This window comes from Plectropomus leopardus, chromosome 8 (assembly GCF_008729295.1).
Source record: "Plectropomus leopardus isolate mb chromosome 8, YSFRI_Pleo_2.0, whole genome shotgun sequence".
In the NCBI taxonomy this organism is placed as follows: Eukaryota; Metazoa; Chordata; class Actinopteri; order Perciformes; family Serranidae; genus Plectropomus; species Plectropomus leopardus.
In genome coordinates, this window is record NC_056470.1 from 3,489,250 (window position 1) to 3,508,451 (window position 19,202).

A 19,202-nucleotide genomic window follows, 5' to 3' on the forward strand; every position below is an offset into this window, starting at 1 on the left:
GAAATGTCCTAAAATCACAGAAACGCCCTTGAATCCTAGAAGCATCCTAAAATCCTGGAGATGTCCTAAACTTCTTGTCCTAAAATTCAAGAAATGTACTACAGTCCAAGAAACATCCTTAAATCTGAGAAATGTCCTAAACTCTTTGACACATACAAAAATAATAGAAATGTAATGTAAATGTGTAGAAATATCCTTAACTCCTAGAACTGTCCTAATATCCCAGAAAATGCCCTTAAATTCTAGAAACACCCTGAAATGCTATAAATGTCCTAAAATCCTTGAAATGTCTTAAAATCCTATAAATGTCCTACAATCCTATGAATGTCCTTAACGACCAGAATGTCCTTTAATCCTAAAAATGTCCTAAAATCCTCGGAATGTCCCAAAATTCTATAAACATATGTAGGGCTGCTGCAACTGGCCCCATGTCATTTTCCAAAAGTGAGCCCCAAGCAAAGCAAGTTGAGTTTCCCTGCCAGTGAGTTTCTTTCCCAGGATGCAGTTCACAGAAACAACATCAGTTTCACTTTGGCATGTAAATAAGATCAACTAGTGAACCGCAGCCTGTCACACATTTGCCAGCTGGTCCCACTGAACCGCTGAACCCAACCAAGTGTCAGCTCAGTCCTCCTCTCCAGCAGCTTTCCGGTCATGAGATTGCCTCTTCTGGAGCATGCTGGGAAGCGTAGTTCTACATTGCTAAGTTCCCACTTGCTCTCAGCAACAGTGAGTCGAAGTGAAACTCCACCTCCCAGAGTCCCGCGGCTCTGGTCCCTTATAACTTCATTTCCACAGTAGGGCAGACCCACAGATGTCAGATTTGGCACGTTTGTAGCAGATAGTCCGGATCAGCTTCAGTCTGTAGGTAATGCTAAATCATATTTCATCACATCGGCAGCTTACGTTTAGCAGGACGCTTCAAACAGAGCGGAGAAGTAGTATGGCGTCTGTCGGGAGACTGAGGAGTGGCAGTCCCGCTAATTAAAAAGTAGCTAGTTCCTAAATGAGCTAACATTAGATAGAAGCTAAGTTGGTTATGTAGGCTGCTGTCCTCAGTGGGAAACCCACTCTGACACTAGCTAACTGGATGTTAATAACTAGCCCCGTTAGCATCAGATGATCTGCCACAAACCTGCCTGTTAGCTGCTTTATCTACACGCACACTGCAGCCATGGAAGAAGTTGACAAAATTCTGATTCACGCCCTCAAACAAGTCGGCACGTAAGTATTATTATCTTTTTCCTCAGTGCCTCAGCTTCACAACGGCCGCTGACCTGACATGTTAGCTGAGCAGGGTTGAGTCTGGTGGTTAGCAGCCCGCTGTCATACACGGAGCGTTCATGGAGCTCAGCCTGCGCATCACATGATCACAGATGTTTGTTGGTTATTTGAGGCTAAAGATCGCGAGCTTGCATTGAATCAGATTTACATAGCGGTGCAACCAACAAATACCCTCCAGGGATGTCCCGATCACGTTTTCTTTTGCCTTCAATTCCGATCCATGTGATTTAATATCGAGTATCTGCCGATACCGAGTCCCGATCCGATACTACATCTGTACATTGCATACTTTAATGGTGTATTTCCAACACATGGTACCGGCTCTACTCTACTCTACTTGCCTTTTTTGGTTTTCCATTAGGAAAAAGTATCTGGTACCACCTGTTTTGGTACCTGCTCTCCTGGGGTTCCAAAAAAAAGCCAACTGAGTACTATGAGTTATTAAAAGGTGACATGACACACTGCAGAGCACTGATTGGTCAGAGAGAATCGTCACTGCGTCATCAATGCCTGGCACACACAGAATACCCTAAACAGCTCAAACAGTAAAGCTACTGTAGCGGCCACAGTTTTGTATCTTTTTTTTTCTTCCCCAGAATGGTAACCAGAAAGATCGTGCCGTGGTCGCTCCAGAAGGTGCAAATGTTCCTAACCTTGCTGGCCGACGGGCGTTTCCAGCGAGTCAGAGTCTGTGTGTATGCATAGTTCAAATTACGGGGTAGCTAAAGGGAGCTCGTATCCCCTGAAAGCCTCCCTTGAGACGTAATGTGTCAATGTTGTGTGTTTATTCACTCATCACCTGAACTCCTCATCATCCGACAGAAAGGACAGAGAGAGAGAGGAAATGTTATTGGCGGTAATAACTGCTTACAGGAGTGTCAAATAAACTGCTGGCCGACACAGTCCATTTGTACTCAAAACCATGTGGTTTATTAGCTTCACAGCAACTTCACCACGACATAGCAGCATGTGCCCAGACAAAGTGCTCTCAACCGAACCTGCTCCTACACTTGTGTATAGTCACAACCTAACAGCTTAACCTAGCGCTCTGCATGTGACATGTTTTAGTAGTGGTGTGCACCGGAAAATGGGGCTCCCCCCGAAAGCCACTGTGTAATTCTAACCCTGTGCCTATGTGTGTGTCGCGTTGAAACTGACGTCACGGCAGTGTTGCACGTCGTTGCTATGACGACCCGCTACACTGAGGCGGTACTGTCTTCTAATCGAAAATGAACCCCAGAAAAGTACCCGATACCAAAGACGAGTAGTGTAGAGTTGAATAGAGCCGGTACCATGTAGTGGAAACATGCCATAAGTGGGCTTCTTTCAAGTTAAGTAAATCGATCCAACGCAAAACCTATGCTTGACAATATGAGTAAAAGAATATCTCTTTATTATTAATTATTTCTTTCACAAAATAAAATATAAAATGACGAACCCACCTTTAAATCTTTGAGGAGTGTCTGTCCCTTTAAGAGAGTAGACTATTCTTGAGTGTTTGTTACTAGGGCTTGTGTTGGATTTAGCTGAATGAACTGTGTTCTGCTGAGTGTTTATTTTCAGTGTCTTGAAACAGGGTAGTTATATGTACATCACATAGGTGCAAGGCTATCAAAAAACAGTGTACATAAGGAAAAAGATAATGCCTGCACACTTACCCCATGCCACACAAGTTTATTTAATTGACGTGCTGTCTTAAATAAACTTGTGTGGCATGCAGTAAGTGTGCAGGCATTACCTTTTCCCCAATGTATGCTATTTTCATTGTCTTCACATCGTTTGGGTGGATTATGCTTCATTGATACATAAGCAATGTTGACTTTTTGCTCACAGAGCTCATGTACGTGCAGTGGTAAGTGGCTAGTGAGGTTGTAGTAAACTGGGGACAGCAGTCTGTCTCTCCTCTGAGCAGGGTGGAGAAATACTTTACGGTATAGTTTAAGGCAAAATGCGAGACTCTCACACTGAGCTGAAATAAATCAAGTGCTCATAACATTGGTAAAGAACACAAAAAACAGTCTCATACTGTGTTTTTGTGTATGGTGTGTGGTGTTTTGCAGTGAGCAGGCTCAGCCGCTGCTCTTACACACGCATGGGAGCTCAGTAGCAGGAAGAAAGAAACAGACAGTTGAGTGGAGAAGAGTTGACAAAGACTCTGTTCATGATGCTGTGCATGAAAGTAAAAACACTTGTGTGACAGCTGACATAAAAAAGGATTGCTCTATAAGCTAAATATTCCTGATTCAGATCTGTCAAAAAATGCCTTGATCAGCCAGGATACCATTTTGAACATAGACTACCTTCATGTTTAATGTGTGACCCACAGAGAAGTGAACGAGGAGACCGACAGCGTCAGACAGTTCAGCAGCGAGCTCATTGTGGAGGCGGTGGTCAGATGTATCCGGGTGATCGATCCAGGCCTGGGCAGTGCGCTGCCCACCTCCCTGCCCCCAGGCATGTCTGCCCGCTTCAGGGTGGGCATGAGCCTGGCACAAGCCTGTCAGGTAACACACCTCTGGTTCATGGCCCACACTCATTCAGGATAAAATAAGTTCATTAGACTCTGTAATCAGAACAAACAGCAAGACCTATACCTGAATTACATCAATATCTGCTCCAGGAAGGTTAAAGGGATAGTTCAGATCTGTTGACGTGGGGATGTATGGAGTACTTCTCCATAGCCAGTGTATTACATACAGTAGATGTCAGTCTGCACGACCCCAGCTTGGAAAAGCAGGCTGGAGTCTGACATGGAAGCAACGCAATGTGTTGCTTTGGAGGGGTCAGCAACAAAACTTATTTATGACACCCTAAAAAAAGTCCCACTTAAAAAAAACAAACAATTTCAGCTTAAGAGTACACTACTGAGAGTACCGCTGTACCTTAATATCAGACAGTGATTTTCAGTGGACCAAACATATAATGTATTATATATATATAAAGTATTTTTACATTCAAGTGACATAACTGCAGTGCAAATATTCTTATAGCTTAGGTTGTCCTAAAAACACTGACTTTTATAGCTTAACTGTGCATTACATTGTTGATGTTATATAAGCTTTATTAGACAATAAATCCAGATGGACCAAAAATGGTCAAAAATTACTTTGGTCTCAGAGGGTTAAGAACAAACATTTGGTGCATTATAAGTCAGAGACTCCATATAAACCTACACCAGTAAGTGGCTGTAGAAAATGTAGAATACATTTTAATTATAGAGCGCTTTTAGCACACTTGAGGATGCTTCATAAGAAGATAGTTGTGGGCAAAATTCAGATGTGCCTATATGAGTAGAAGCTCAGTTGAGTCAGTGCCTGTAGCTCCCCAGCAGTCTCCCTCATATGTCAAACTTGTGGTTTTCAGGACATTGGATACAAAGGAGAGATAGGCTACCAGACCTTTCTGTACAGCAACGAGCAGGAGATCCGCTCGCTGCTTATGTTCCTGGTGGAGAAGCTGCCCAGAGAGAGTGCAGAGGCCTCAGACCAGCCAACAGGTACACACAGCAGCAGCCTGTCCACACCATCTCTCCTCAGAGACAGCTAAACAACAAATTGATTGTCAGATTGTCACAGGTCTCTTATTTGTGCCATAAGGTCAGATATCATAATCCTGGTTTATAATGTAATATAATCTTTTTTGCACCAGTGATTACATTGGTGCAAAAAACCTCCTAACACCTCCATGGTTATTTTGGCCAGTTATTATGGAGATAAACTGTAGTTTTGACAGATGGCAGCTGTACAAATAAGCAAAATATCATCAAAATATCTGTTACAATTCCAACTCACTTCATATCAGATGGTATGTACAGGCAGGATGTGAGAGCCTGAGGATAGTGGACCTGAAAAGGTAGTGAATGTGGTAATCATAGTCAAACAACCTTGCTGTATATTTCTGGTAATTTCTTGGGAAAAGTATTGATTTATTCCAGGGCCTACGCTCTCTGAAGACAGAGAGCCAGAGCAAGCAGATTGCTGTTACTATCATAAAAAAATAATAAAAAAAATGTATAGAATGCCATTTAAGTCCTTAGAAAATAAATAAAAAAATGCATAACAATGCCAATAAATAAATAAATATGGCTGTGAAATAAAACCTGAGGAAACCTAATTGAGGCAATAGATATAATCAATGTAAATATAAATATATCAATGAGTCAGTATAGTTCGTTAATTACATAAATAATTACATTTAAAATGTGTCTCAGAAACCTGCACTGTTGCATGTCTAGAGGTTTAAAAGAAAATGTTGGCCCATAAAATAACAGATTAAGAAAGAGTTAACACAGTGCTGCAGTGATGGGAAAATGCTATCATGTCTTCCTGCAGGTAAATCGGTGGTCCTTCAGAGAGCCATCGCTGCTGCGGTCAAAGCCCAGCTGGCTGTTCCCTGGCTGCCTCCCAGCTGCAGGCTGCCTCTGCACAGTGAAACACAAGTAAACTCTTTAAAGTTGCATTTTGATGTCTGAGCTTTAATGCATGATGATGTATCAGTTCTATCAGCAGGATCATGAGAGTGGTAGATCCAGGTCTGTTTTGATGGCAAAAATGTGCACTTGGACTCAAGGATGAACTTATTAGATTTTGGTGGTCATAGGTTAAAGATCATGTGACCACAATATCTCGATAACAATTTTTTGTCACAAACATTCACTTGGGCTATGTTCAAAACGGTGTACTGTACTCAGTATGCAGTATGCTCTACATACTAAATACTATAACAGCGATATGCAGTATGGCTGTTTAGTTCGATCTGTTTTGCAGTATGCTAGCCAGGCATGGCTGGTTTCTTCTTTGAAAGCAGAAGCAAACAATAGCAAAACCGCTACCACGTAGCTTCCATTTACAGTTTGAAATAGAGTAAACAAGTGATGTATATAGACGATCATGATGTAGGCTTACCTGTGAGACGAATAACGCCTTTGTAATGACTGGAAATGACCAGATATACCGCCTTTACGTTTGCATTACTGCTGAGTTCCCCCAGTATTAATTTAGCTTTGCTTGGGACACGCACTATTATCCTCTTTATTCTGCATCAGTCATACAGGCTGCCCCTTTAAACTTTCTGATTGTATGTTGTTGATGTGAAAGACCAAGCTGGTTAGTTGGTATCATGAACCATAGCCCCTTTACAGTAGCTGAATATTTTTAATAAAAAAAATAAAAATTTGCTCATGTCACCTGTATAAGTGTACTCTTAATAGCATACATTGGTATGTGGTTTACCTGATAAAAGTAATTTAAATGACCTTAAAAGATAAAAAATATGTTTTTGGCAAGGGCCAAATAATAAAATGTAACACGCAAACTAAGGACTCCATCTGGTGGCTTACGTCTACCCATCTGTGTGATGTCTGGGCTCGATCCACAGTGCATTGTGGGAAACAGTAGGCGAGGCAGACTGGTCCGATGCATACTGAGGATTTTTTCCCGCATCAGTATGACATCGGGGTATTTCTGGCATACTGTGGATTTTGCTTTTGTTCGCATACTGCATACTGCATACTGCATACTGCATACTGCATACTACATTTTGACCAAATCAGTACATACTGCTAGTATAGTAGGCAGTTTTGAACATAGCCTTGGACTCAGATAAAGGGATTAGATTTTGGTGGTCATGGGTCGAAGGTCAAGAACTCTCAGAAGTTGCATTTGGCTCATTCTTGTGGAAGCGATATCTCAAGAACACCTTAAATCAATTTCTTCAAATTTGGCATAAACACCCATTTTGACTCAACAATGGTTTTATTAGATTAAGATGCTCATAGGTCAAAGGTCAAAAATTTCACACAAATGTTTAATAGAATAAAACAATGAAGTGATGACATTTTATATCCAAAACATCAAAGATAGCTTCACTACGATATAATGTTCTGCAAAAACACTTATTGGGCCATTATTCAGCATCATACCTCAGAAACAGAAGGGGAGACATTTGGTTCAGATACTGATTTGGTGACACTAATCTGTAAACTGTGCTGATAGTAGAGATCTTCTGTGCGCCTGGGGGTATGTGTATTAAGAATCTGTTTTAAAATATGTAGCTTCCATGCAGCAACAGTCATATTTGAGGCATTGTCAACTGTTATGTCTACAAATGAGTCTGGACAGACATGAATATAAAATGTAACTGCAACATGACTGGTTAGCAGAGGCATACAGCGGCACAGCGGTAATTCTAGATTTCTATTTGAATTGGCTTTTACTCATTTTAATGCAGGGAGACTGAACTCAAATAGAAATCAGAGGGAAACGACTTAAATTGAGGTGGGGACTTCCCAGTGACAGTTAAATGATTGTGTCTTGATTTGGGCTTACTGTCAGCCTCTGGATGCATGATATGAACCTGTGTGTGTGAGCTGCCCAGAGAGAGCCCGTCAGTGTCTGACAGGTGGTTTGTTTCTCTTGTTCAGAGACCAGCAGCAGTGCACAGCTTCCATGTCCAGCCTCTCAGTTTACCACACTGCACTAAAGGTCCAGGAAAGAAGACGCTGAAAGGTGAGTCTCTGCCTGTGCTGCTGCACATCAGCACATGCTGTGTGATTTAGATGATGTGGTGAGCTTCCTGTTTCACCACGGTCCCTCTCAGAGTGGTTGTCGTTATTGCGATCTAAAAAACGTAAAACTTTAAAAACTAAAACTTTAAACTTTGTGGCAACTTTGCATATAAATAATTGTTCTTAAATGCCTGTTAATGGTATCAAAATAATGTTTTAAAAATTATAAAAGGTATTTATATTAGTTTCAGTTGGTGGAAATGTACTCTTTAGGAATGCATGCGAATGAATTTGACAGTTTTTGTGGAGATTATGCAAGTAGAGTCTGAAAAAATGGTGGTTGCATCACAAGTAAGTTTTTGAACCGTGTTCAGTTCAACCTCAGGTTCCTGCTGCTATCTCTCACTGTTGTCCAACATGGAACCAGTTCTCTACCAGTTTCGGTGCCTAATTTTGAACTGTTTAGCGCATTTCCACCAAGAATATATTGGTTCGGAATGTGAGAAGTTGGTTCTCAACTCAAGCCAGAAAAAAAGCAGGTTTTCATTAAGCTGATGATCAGTGGGCGTGTTGTTATTGGCAGGCTGGACAGAGAGGATGGAGAAGGTAACAATGGAGAAGTCATATTAGACATCTTGAGATGAAATAGAGCGTGCAGTGGTCTAATTGACAGTTGGTTAATACTATGGTTGGTAAATATCTGATTGCAGGTCATGATTATAATCTATGATTTTTCTACTACTGTCTACATAATAAATAAGCACAGGCTGATTCACTAGATACACCAGGGTTCCAAGAATCCCGATTTAACGAGAACTAATTTGATGGAAAAGGATGATGTGTTAAAAGAGAAAGGAAGGAATCGGATTGAATAGGATTGTATTTTTTTTTTTATGTCTGTGTGTGTGTCTGTGTGTGTGTCTGTGTGTGTGTCTGTGTGTGTGTCTGTGTCTGTGTACACTGTGATTTCAGAGGTGAAGGACTACCAGCGAGAGATCCTTATTCCGGTGACTGCCCAACCTTCCCATCATGCCTCTGCGGTGGCGTCCATACTGGAGCAGCACACAGCTGAGCTGAGTGCTGCTCAGGAGTGGGACAGCGAGTGGAACAGTCAGGGACTTTTGTCTCGCCTCACGCCGCAGGCGAGTCATCACACACACTGACACACTGCAGTAACATTTACACTGTCTGTTCCTGCAGTGCCTCTGGCTCTCTAAGCATATGTCTGAAATAGTTCATTTAAGTTAATGTGACTTCAGAATGTTTAGTGCCATCTTAAGAGTTCTAAGAATATTTTAATGATTATCAAGATAATATTCTGCATTTATTTTGGCCAGAATAATTGTGGAATTAAAATTTTCATAGCGTCCCTTGCATACTACCTTTTCATACATCAAAGGGAACTGTGTTTGGCATGTTGGATCCTCTATAGCTGTCCAGGACATGCTGTAAACATGTTTATTACACACTATACCATGTGAAGTGTGTTTGTGTGTTGTTGAACAGGAGTATCGCTCCAGGAAACTGAGCCGGCTGCGGAAACGCATTGAGGAGCAGCTGCGTTCTGCCGCGCTGCCCTCTCCTGAAAGTGCCTTCAGTGGTCCTCGCTCCACCTCTGACCTCTCCGAGTTACTGCAAGCCTTCAGAGGCTCCGCCCCCTCTGACCACGTCCTGACCAAGGGTACCCACTTCACCCACACACAGAAGTTCACCTTTGCACAGGTGAGGAGCACGCCAAGAGGGAAACACCGAAACACAGTGTGCTGTTACTGCAGTGATCTCTAACTGCTTTGTGTGTGTGTGTGTGTGTGTGTGTGTGTGTGTGTGTGTGTGTGTCTCTGTTTGTTTGTCTGTCTGTCTGTCTGTCTGTCTGTCTGTCCGTCCGTCCGTCCGTCCGTCCGTCCGTCCTCCAGCAGGCGGCAGCAGTAACCAGCCCCATCCCCTCTGGCTGTCAGTCAGAGAGTGATATCCAGCTCCGTCAGCAGGAGGAGCAGCTCTCACTCCAGCAGCAGTTCCAGCAGCTCTGCAGTGATGTTGACCAGTTAGCAGCTGACATGAAGCACATGAGTGTTACAAACGCACAGGTAACACACACACACACACACACACACACACACACTTCTAAAGTAAATGTAATGTGACTTTTTCATTTTGATTTGATTAGCTCCAGCAGATGCTGTAATTGAAGACATAATGCTGTTGTGTTTTGTATTTTTTGAATAGGATTTTTGCTTCTACCTGCATTCGACAACTATTTAGATGTATAATTTGTGATTAATTTTGTTGTTGTTGTTGTACTATTAACATTTTATACAGAGTCTGAGTTGCTGCTGTTGTTTACAAATGAAAGAAATGAGAGATCATTTTTGTTTAGTTCTTACTGAGTATTTATAGACACACTGTAAAACCTGCAAAACTTTCACACTTATTTTGATGCAGTTGTTCTTTTTGAAAATATGTTTAAGAATTTTGTCATATTGTAAAAATGCCCTGAAATATTGTGATAATATTTTAGGGCCATACTACCTACACAGGTGCACCTTAGGTTGGTCATAATAAAATGCCACTCTAAAATGTGCAGTAAATCTCCAAAAGTTATTTCCCCTGAACTTTTAAAGGAATATTCTCCCTTAAATTTCAGGAAACAGTGACAGATTGACAGCGTACTAATATGAATGGTCCAGTGAGGGAAGAGAGTCTTTTTGCAGTTCTTGTACTCATACGGCAATGTTATCAGCATTATTCTGTGACGCCATATACTGCAGTGTGAAAATGGACAGTTACGCACCATATAAATTTGCTTATTTACAGTATCAAATAAGAGAAGATATAACATCACTCAATGGAAACGCTGTCATCTTGCAATTGTTTTTTATCTTATTTTGAAAACATTGCTTAAGTTTTGCACAAATTTGTGATGGAAACCAGCTTACTGATGTATTTCAAGTAATATGGAATAGATGGGTTTCCACAACAGCAGGCGCAATGACCAAAAAAAACACAAATGACATGTGTGATGTGTTTGTGTCCAGGTGTTGGATGAGTTGAAGCAGAGAGAGCTGGGGAACTCCGAAAAAGAGGAGAAGATGCAGGTGAAGAAGAAAACAATTGACCTGTTGCCAGATGCAGACAACAACCTGCTGAAGCTTCAGGTAGGACTTCTTAGTGACATCACTGCTGACCTGAGAGCTGCCATCAAACCAGCAGGGTGCTCAGCTTCAGTGGAAACATGTGTGTTTGTACCTGCAGGCTCTGGTGGAGGCCAGTGCCAAGCGGGTGGTGAACCTGGCCTCTCAGTGGGAGAAACACCGCGCTCCGCTTATTGATGAGCACCGCAGACTCAAAGAAATCTGCAGCAACCAAGATGTAAGTGGAGCCTTACAACAGATTGTCTCTTCATTTGCATAGCCTAGGTCTGCCTAAATCCATCCTAAGTCCACACTAAGGGATCGAAACGCTCTAGGTTGGTTGTATTTCTTTAAACCGATCACAGTTGTCTCTGGCAGTGCGCAGTCCAGGATGCAGCGAGGGTGTCCAAGTAAAATATTGTCATTAGGGAGCCTGTTTTTCCAAGGAGCTCTGGCTTTAAAATGGCTAAATCCTTGCAAAAGAAAACAAAACATAGAACATTAAAATACATTTTAGCAGGCTGGTTGCTAGCTCTGAGGTTGTTTGACCAATTACTAACCAGGTAAGTCCAGTTGAGATGAATAGTCTTTTTCATAGGAGACCTGGCCAAAACAGCAGCATAAATGAGTGACAAACAAAAAATAACCACAATAAAAACATAAAAGATATACAATGAGATGCAGAAATTCACCCTTGTACTTATGAGAGCTCTAAAATCAGCCAGAGAGCAGTTCTTTTAGTTTCAAGGCTGTTCCAACTAAGGGGAGCTGAGCACAGAAAAGCTTTCGTTTCCAGCTCAGTCAGTCCTGGAATAAAGCGTACAGTGATGAGTGAGAGCTTTTTGTTGATTTTAGAAAGAAGGAGGCAAAGACACACACCCCTGTCTACATCAGTGGAGCTGAAGTGGAACAGGTGAACAGTTATAAGTTCCTTGGAATTACCATCACTGAGAACCTATCATGGTCATTGCAAAGGAGTTTTTCCTTAGGTGATGTGAGGGTCTAAGGGCAGAGGGATGTCGAATGCTGTAAAGCCCTCTGAGGCAGACTGGGTTTTGTGATAATGGGCTTTATAATTAAAACCGACTTGACTTAACATCACCACTTAAATAAGAAAAGAAAAGGCGCTACTTCCTTCAGAAACTTAGGAAGGCTAAATTCCAGAGCAAGATCCTGGTTAAGTTCTACAGAGGAGCAATAGAAAGCATACTGACTGGAAACATCAGGAACTGGCATGGTTCGAGCATAGCCTTGGAAAAGAAGGCTCTACAGCGGTTGATTAAAACATGCCCAGAACATCACTGGTTCCGATCTACAGAGCAGCAGTGACCTCAGTGAAGTGAGGTGTCTGCACAGAGCCCAAAAGATACTGAAAGACAGCAGCCACCCCAGCCACAGTCTGTTCACCCTGCTGCCATCTGGAAAAAAATAGAGAAGTATCGACTGCTGAACCACCAGACTACAGAGCAGCTTCTTTCCCCAGGCTGTGAGACTCCTCAACTTCTACTTCGACGCCAAAAGATGTAGCAGGATTTAGGATCATCCAAAAAATTTCATTTCTTCTTAAACTACGTTTAAGAAAAATGACAATAAACTTACCTTGTACCTTGCATCTTGTACCTTGTACACATTTCAGTATGATGTGCAAAACTAAACATGTGCAAGCAATGTTCAGATGTAGCAGTGACCAGTCTTTTTCTGGTCTCAAAGGACTTTTTAAAAAAAATAAAACCCTAACTTCAGCCTCAGGTCTTAAAGATAGTCAACCTGAGGTTTAAAAGAAAGGGAGTCATGAAGCCAAACTCGGGATATTTGTAACAAGGAATATGAATATCAGGAGTGTTCATAGGCTTTTTACCAGCATTTAAGAAATGCATTACCTGAGTTTTATCAGCTTTTAAACCAGCTTTTGTTGTAAAAGCTGAATCTGGATCAAATTAAAGACAGCCTGCAATTTGGCAACAGGATGAACCAGCACAATGTGCCAGCCGCATAAAAATGACAATTTGCACAATCCTGGTTTTTTTTGACCTAGTCAGCAATATAGATTAAAAATAACAGCAGACCTAGGAAAGAACCCTGGGGTACACCATTACAAGCCAGTTAGAAGTGAGCCCATCAAATTGGACACATTGAGACCTTTTTGAGACATAATTTACAATCTTCTGAGGGGCCGTTTACACGGCAACGGTTCTTGTATGAAACGTTAAACTTTTGTTGCGGTTTGGCCTTTTGTTCACACGACAACATTGTTTATGGGCCTAAAAATGCAAACTTTTGAAACCGGTTTCCAGAGTGTAATCTTTTGAAAACCCCCTCTGTTTCTGTGTTACGTGGCAATGTGCAGATCCTGTGAGAGCGGTGACGTCACGGCACGTGTGTGATGTTTTTCTATGGTGTGTCATTATAAAGTTACAATGTCAGCTCCTGGCGTGGCATGCATACGGCAGCATTTTCGGTTGTTTTTGTGGATCTGTGTACACAAGGAGCGTTTTTACAATGTTACTAGATTAACGCAGATTTTTTTCAAAACGTAAAGGAAAGAGTTTTCCGTTAAGTAGAGCTGTTCTCGTCTAAACACGGCCTCAGTAAGGTCTCAATGTGTGCAGTCCTGTTTCATGCACAACGCTAAAACGAAGTATGGGGATAGATCCGTCTGTGCGAGACCAGTTTCATGTAGTGACAGGGATTTTGAAAATGATAACACGCAGATAGCAGGAGGGGAAGGCAGGCTTCTACACATGGTCTACATCCTGTTAGTCAGACTACCTTCATTTGTTCAAGTTCCACTCTCAACACATTGTGACTGTTCACTTGTCTCTATGTCCCACAGCTTGAGTCCTCCAGAAAGTTGTCTGAAATCAAGTCTCTGCATGACAAGATCCGCGTGTCTACAGAGGAGGCCAAAAAGAAGGAAGAAGTCTACAAACAACTGGTAACACACTGAATGTACCGTTCTTTTCGAAGCTAGCAGACAACATTTTGCTGAGCCTTAATAGCATAGTAACTGTTGCAAGTTTCACACATTTGTTTGAAAGTGAATTTCTCTGCTCAATCAGTTGTCTTTTGGCACCTTGCTGATGGTGCGACATGTGTGTTTGAGCGTTTGCATTGAGCCTGCTCTCTTCCAACACAGGTAACAGAGTTAGAAAACCTTCCCCAGGACGTGTCTCGGTCTGCATACACTCAGAGGATTCTAGAGATCGTCAGCAACATCAAGAAACAGAAGGAGGAAATTACTAAGGTACATAAAAAGCTACTTACAAGACTTCACTGGAAATAACTCATACATAAAGAAAGCAAATGCGTAACTAGTGTTAAAGTGGATTTAAGCTAAAAGTCTGTGCTGTGTATCAGCTATGACATCAACACTGTGTTGACTCTCCTCGCAGATCTTGTCAGACACTAAGGAGCTCCAGAAAGAGATCAACAGCCTGACAGGAAAACTGGACCGGACCTTTGCTGTGACTGATGAACTGGTTTTCAAGGTAGCAGAGGATCTTTTGTTTTGTAAATCTGTCCCCTTGATGGAGTCAGTTTGAACTAAAGCTGCAAATAGTGCTGATCAGGCCCTCGTACCTCTGCGCATGTTGAGGGTGCTGGCAGGATGCTGGCTGAAGTGGCTGTTCATTTTCTGTGAAAGTCACATAAAGCAAGCAGAGGTCAGATGGTACGAGATGGTCTCACAGTATGTTAAATGTACTTATGTGGACATATCCTGAACATTTTGTGATGACTGGCCCAATGGTTGTGGAATAACATCCAAACATGTGCTGAGCCACAGCCCCTGTAAGTTCATTTGTCAATATCATCAAAACACAATGAGATATTTGATAAGCTTTGTTCAATAATGATTCACAGACAACTTGGTACGAATTGGCCCTCCTATATTTAGGAGGAAATGTCAAAAATGTGTTTTTCAAAAAATCCAAATGGCATTGCGGCACCCCTTATTGACTTATTTAAAATGATTTTACACACGTGGTTCAATATTGTTATTGAATATACCTGCAAGTTTTGTAATGATTGGACATACAATTATTGATTTCTAGTGTGTTTTGTGTTATGCTATGCTCATTTTCTGCATTTTTGTTGCTGGGAGCACACTGTGTACGTGAGCAGTGCTTGAGTGTCGCCGATCCTGTTGGGTTTTTTTTTTTTTGGTGCCCGTGTAAACAAGTCAAAGCAGCCATACTGCCTGTGTGAGCAGCGCTGCTCAGCTGCCTGTCAGCTGTGGCACATCTAGAGAAACGGTAGTTCGCCGAATTTTTTGGCTTGCCATGCTTGGTTGTCAGCAGAAACAGACCGTTAAAAAGGTGTTTTGATAATTAGATTGACTCTATACCACCCTTCACTTCAGTTTCACTTCAGGAAATACAAATGTATCTGTTTTACTCAAGCTTGCCTGCTTCTGTTTCAAAATCAAAGTCCTCTGAGAATGTTTCTGTAGACAACATCCCATAGGGTGTTGACACATTTTATTGTGAAATATTTGCTGGACCGTGTTGATGACAATGCAGGAGCTGCATGACTTCATAAATGAGTGGAATATGTGCTTTTAAATATAGAAATACAGAACTCATAGCAGCAAGCAGCCCTGCAGCACCGTTTAAAATGCTGAGCACAAGAATCATAACATATCAGATTTTTCATCAGTACAGTAAAGTTTCATGAGTTTTTGAGAATCTTAAAACCTCAAAAAGGCAAATCATTTGAGATTTCATTGGGGCCCAAATAATGTCACTGCTCCCAGGAAGCTAAACTCTGGCTAACTGGCCCACACATCATGTTAACTACATGAAGTACGTGTAAATAAGAAAGCAACAGTGACTGAACCTAATGACTGACCCCTTCTTAATACTAACATTAATTTCAAAGTATGTGTTTTCCTTCATTTTCAGGGGGTTAACTTAGGTTCATTTCATTACAAAGAAAAATTTTTAAAAAAGTTTTTTCCAGAACCAGTGAACTGTCTGTGCTCTTTTGGTCGAAGGGTTCTTCAAATGGTTATTTTTTAGCATATATATGTATATGTTTTTGGAATATCTTGTTTTTCATGTATTAATTCATTTATTTTTGTCATTTGAAGGATGCCAAAAAAGATGAATCCGTCCGCAAATCCTACAAGTACCTGGCTGCCCTGCATGAAGTACGTCCGCATGTTTGGCTGTTTGATTTCCTCTCGTTGTTGTTATCAGAGAATGTCATCTCTCCATCTGCATTCTTTCACAGAACTGTAATCAGCTGATTCAAACCATCGAGGACACAGGGACAATCTTGAGAGAAATTCGAGATTTAGAGGAGCAGGTAGGCTTTCACACTTTATCACATCATGCACTCTGAGGGCTCATTCACACTCAGCGTTAGATTTGTTTAAAGGGCTGCATAATTATGGCCAAAATTAGAATCACCATTATTCTGATCAATATTGAGATCACAATTATTTTTTGAATTTTCATTGTTTTTAGGGACAAACTATTTTTTGCACTGTCACATCAAAACACTGATTTCATTTTCATGTGCGTAATCTTTGCATTAAAGTAAGACGAGGCCTTATTCATAGAGCAGCAGCAGTGAGACATTAAGCAGGGCCTGTTTGTTCTGTTTTGACAGGTTAGCAGTTTTCCATCTGCAGTGGTTTTAGAACAAAGCTAGACTAAACATGTCTCAGACCTGCAGTGTCTCTGTACTGGACAAACACAAATGTAATTGTTAGAATTATTTTTAAAAAAAATATCAGCTTATATATAAGTGTCACAGCTGACATGGATTTCCCAACATTTTTAAGTTTTCCTTTTGAAATGCTGCAGCATGTTAGAGATTTACTGTACAACTTTTTGCATTTTTTTCAATGACATCTCCATTTATCCACAGATTGAGACAGAAAATGGTAGTAAAACTGTGGCTAACCTTGAGAGGATTCTGGACGACTACAAGGCTATCCGACAGGAGAACTCTGCACTCGCTGCCAAAGTCAGAGAGGGCTGAAGGAGGCCCGCTCCGCTCTGCTCTGCCTGCTCAGGTGGAAGATGTGGTAAACCTGACTGGGCCTGAGACAGCACTCCAGTTTTCACACTGACGAGACTGCTGTTGATTAACTCTGCCCCTCTGTTGCCATTGGAGACCTGCTTTTCTTTAGAAAGGCAAGCTGATTTTGGAACCATGGAACTAACCTGGCATTTAAATGCACAACCTGTATGGATGGATAAAGATTACAATTAGCGTTTGATTTCAAACTGATTTGTGCAGCTGGATGTGTGTCTGAGGGCCCACGCACTGGTTTGATCTCTCTGTACCCTGATGGACAGCAGAGGGTGCTATCAGGCCTTTTTTCTTCAAAGTTGTATCCCTATTGATATATGAAATGTTTTCATAAGATATCTCGAATAAAATCTAATCTTTGACTGGGAATTTTTAATACAGGAAATTATTCCACCATTTTCAGACAACAACAATTCCTTTGTTGTCATGATTTTCTTTGAGCTGAATCTGTTGAGTGAATGGCATTTGAATGTAGTCCATTAACAATGTTGTCGAGCCCCATCAGCAGAGTATTGTTGTATATATCGTACCAGCTTGAATAAAGATGCCTTACAACTTGAAGAGCAGCTCTTGTAATGCTTCAGAAGACGCTGGTCACAATGTGTGGACCCGTTATCAACATGATCTCCACATTAATGCTCAGTTGCATGTTGAACTCTGAGGGCCCGCTTTAACATTATCGCTCAAAATCAAGCTTTAAAAAGTACTATACATTAACATGATTTTCTTCTTTCACTGAGTTTATTTTTTTAATCAGCGTCAGTCCCAATCATTAGTATCAAATATTTGATACATTTTCAATCCTTTAGATGCCAAGTTTTTGTCATGATGCCACTATGCTTTTAGTTTGAAAACCTCCCTGCAAAAATGAATTATTTTCAATATACAACTTGAAAAGTAGATTTTTTTTTTGATGATCACAGTCTGGGATATGTCAGTGATTAGCAGCAACATTTTGGGACTGTACACCTAGTGGAAATAGCATGTATTTTCTCCATATGCCAAATATGGTAAAAGTAATGTCTTCTGGTGGAACATAGTAAAAATGACAAATTCCAAGGCAAAAGCCCAGAATGACACCTAGAAATAATACAATGCATGTTTTTATGCTTTGGTGGCTCTGGGACCAAAATGTCAGTTTGAATGGGTTTCAATTGAGCTTTTTTTGCACTCTGAATGTAACAATTTAATTTGATTAAATTTAGACTTTTTGTATTTTAGACTTATTGTAGGAACTGAGCTGAAAGTTCACAGATTAAACAAAAATACACAGTCTTGCCAAAGTGTATGCCATATGATGAACACAGCAAAATGATAAAAAAATGAAGAATGAAAAGCGCTTAAAATGTGGCAAACAGTCCTTAAGGGTTTATGTACTTTTATGTATTTCTAAATTTGCTCATTATGTATTGATCAGTGGCTAGGCATGGACAGCAGTTAAACATAATTTGGAAAATATGTAGTTGGTAATGCTACAAAGAATATGTATTAGTACTTAGAGGCGTAACTGCAAAATGACAGAGACACACAACTCCACATGTATGCAGTGTAGTGTGGGCCACTTGTATAGGTCAAGGTGTGGGCCAGGGGTATCCAAACTTGTTTTTTAAACAGGCTGGATAAGATAATGTAAAAATATCTTGGGGCCAGCTGCTTTTCACATCATGTGGGCTATTTAAGAAAAATCAAATAAATCCTGTACAAATGAGAGAAATAAACACACTCAACACTTCTTTGCTCTGAGACAGAGAATTGGCAATAATCTGGCGATAAAATACATACCACTGAACAGTTAATGATTCAATATATTGGGATTGCAATACTACAAGCAAGGCAATATGTTGTGGTATTTTTTTATATCAAATTTTACAGAAAACTGTTAAAAAGACACTCCATCATATGCCTAAAATTTGAGTAGACAAAGTTTATTTTTTATATTCCAATTAGAACAGTAGGATGTGTATTTATCACAGCTTTGTTAACACTCTAGGTATATGAAACAGCAGCGACATATGACTGCAGACTGATTGCCGTACTGCTATTTAGCACTTGGGGATTTAAACACATCACATGTAAACTATTATTTAAGAAATCAATATTAAATTGATTTTTAAAAACACTGCATCACAAAACAGAAAATCGTGATACTCAATGGTATCGTTATTTTCTTGAATGCCTACTACTGCTGTGGTCATGTGTGCCTCCTAACAGGAAATGTCTGCTGCTAGGTTTCCGTTCTTTTG

At 40.7% G+C, this 19,202-nt stretch overlaps 1 protein-coding gene across 1 annotated transcript; it reads left to right on the forward strand.

Annotated features, from left to right (window-relative positions):
- Positions 1 to 770: 770 nt before the first annotated feature.
- ccdc22 (coiled-coil domain containing 22) lies at positions 771 to 17,520 on the forward strand. Its single transcript, XM_042492356.1, has 16 exons — positions 771 to 1,224; positions 3,611 to 3,788; positions 4,648 to 4,780; positions 5,616 to 5,722; positions 7,706 to 7,790; positions 8,762 to 8,931; positions 9,296 to 9,511; positions 9,703 to 9,873; positions 10,822 to 10,941; positions 11,039 to 11,155; positions 13,751 to 13,852; positions 14,054 to 14,161; positions 14,310 to 14,405; positions 16,007 to 16,066; positions 16,150 to 16,224; positions 16,792 to 17,520. Exons 1-16 carry the CDS (start codon positions 1,175 to 1,177, stop codon positions 16,903 to 16,905), a joined length of 1,902 nt encoding a protein of 633 aa, XP_042348290.1. The 5' UTR covers positions 771 to 1,174; the 3' UTR covers positions 16,906 to 17,520.
- Positions 17,521 to 19,202: the final 1,682 nt, after the last annotated feature.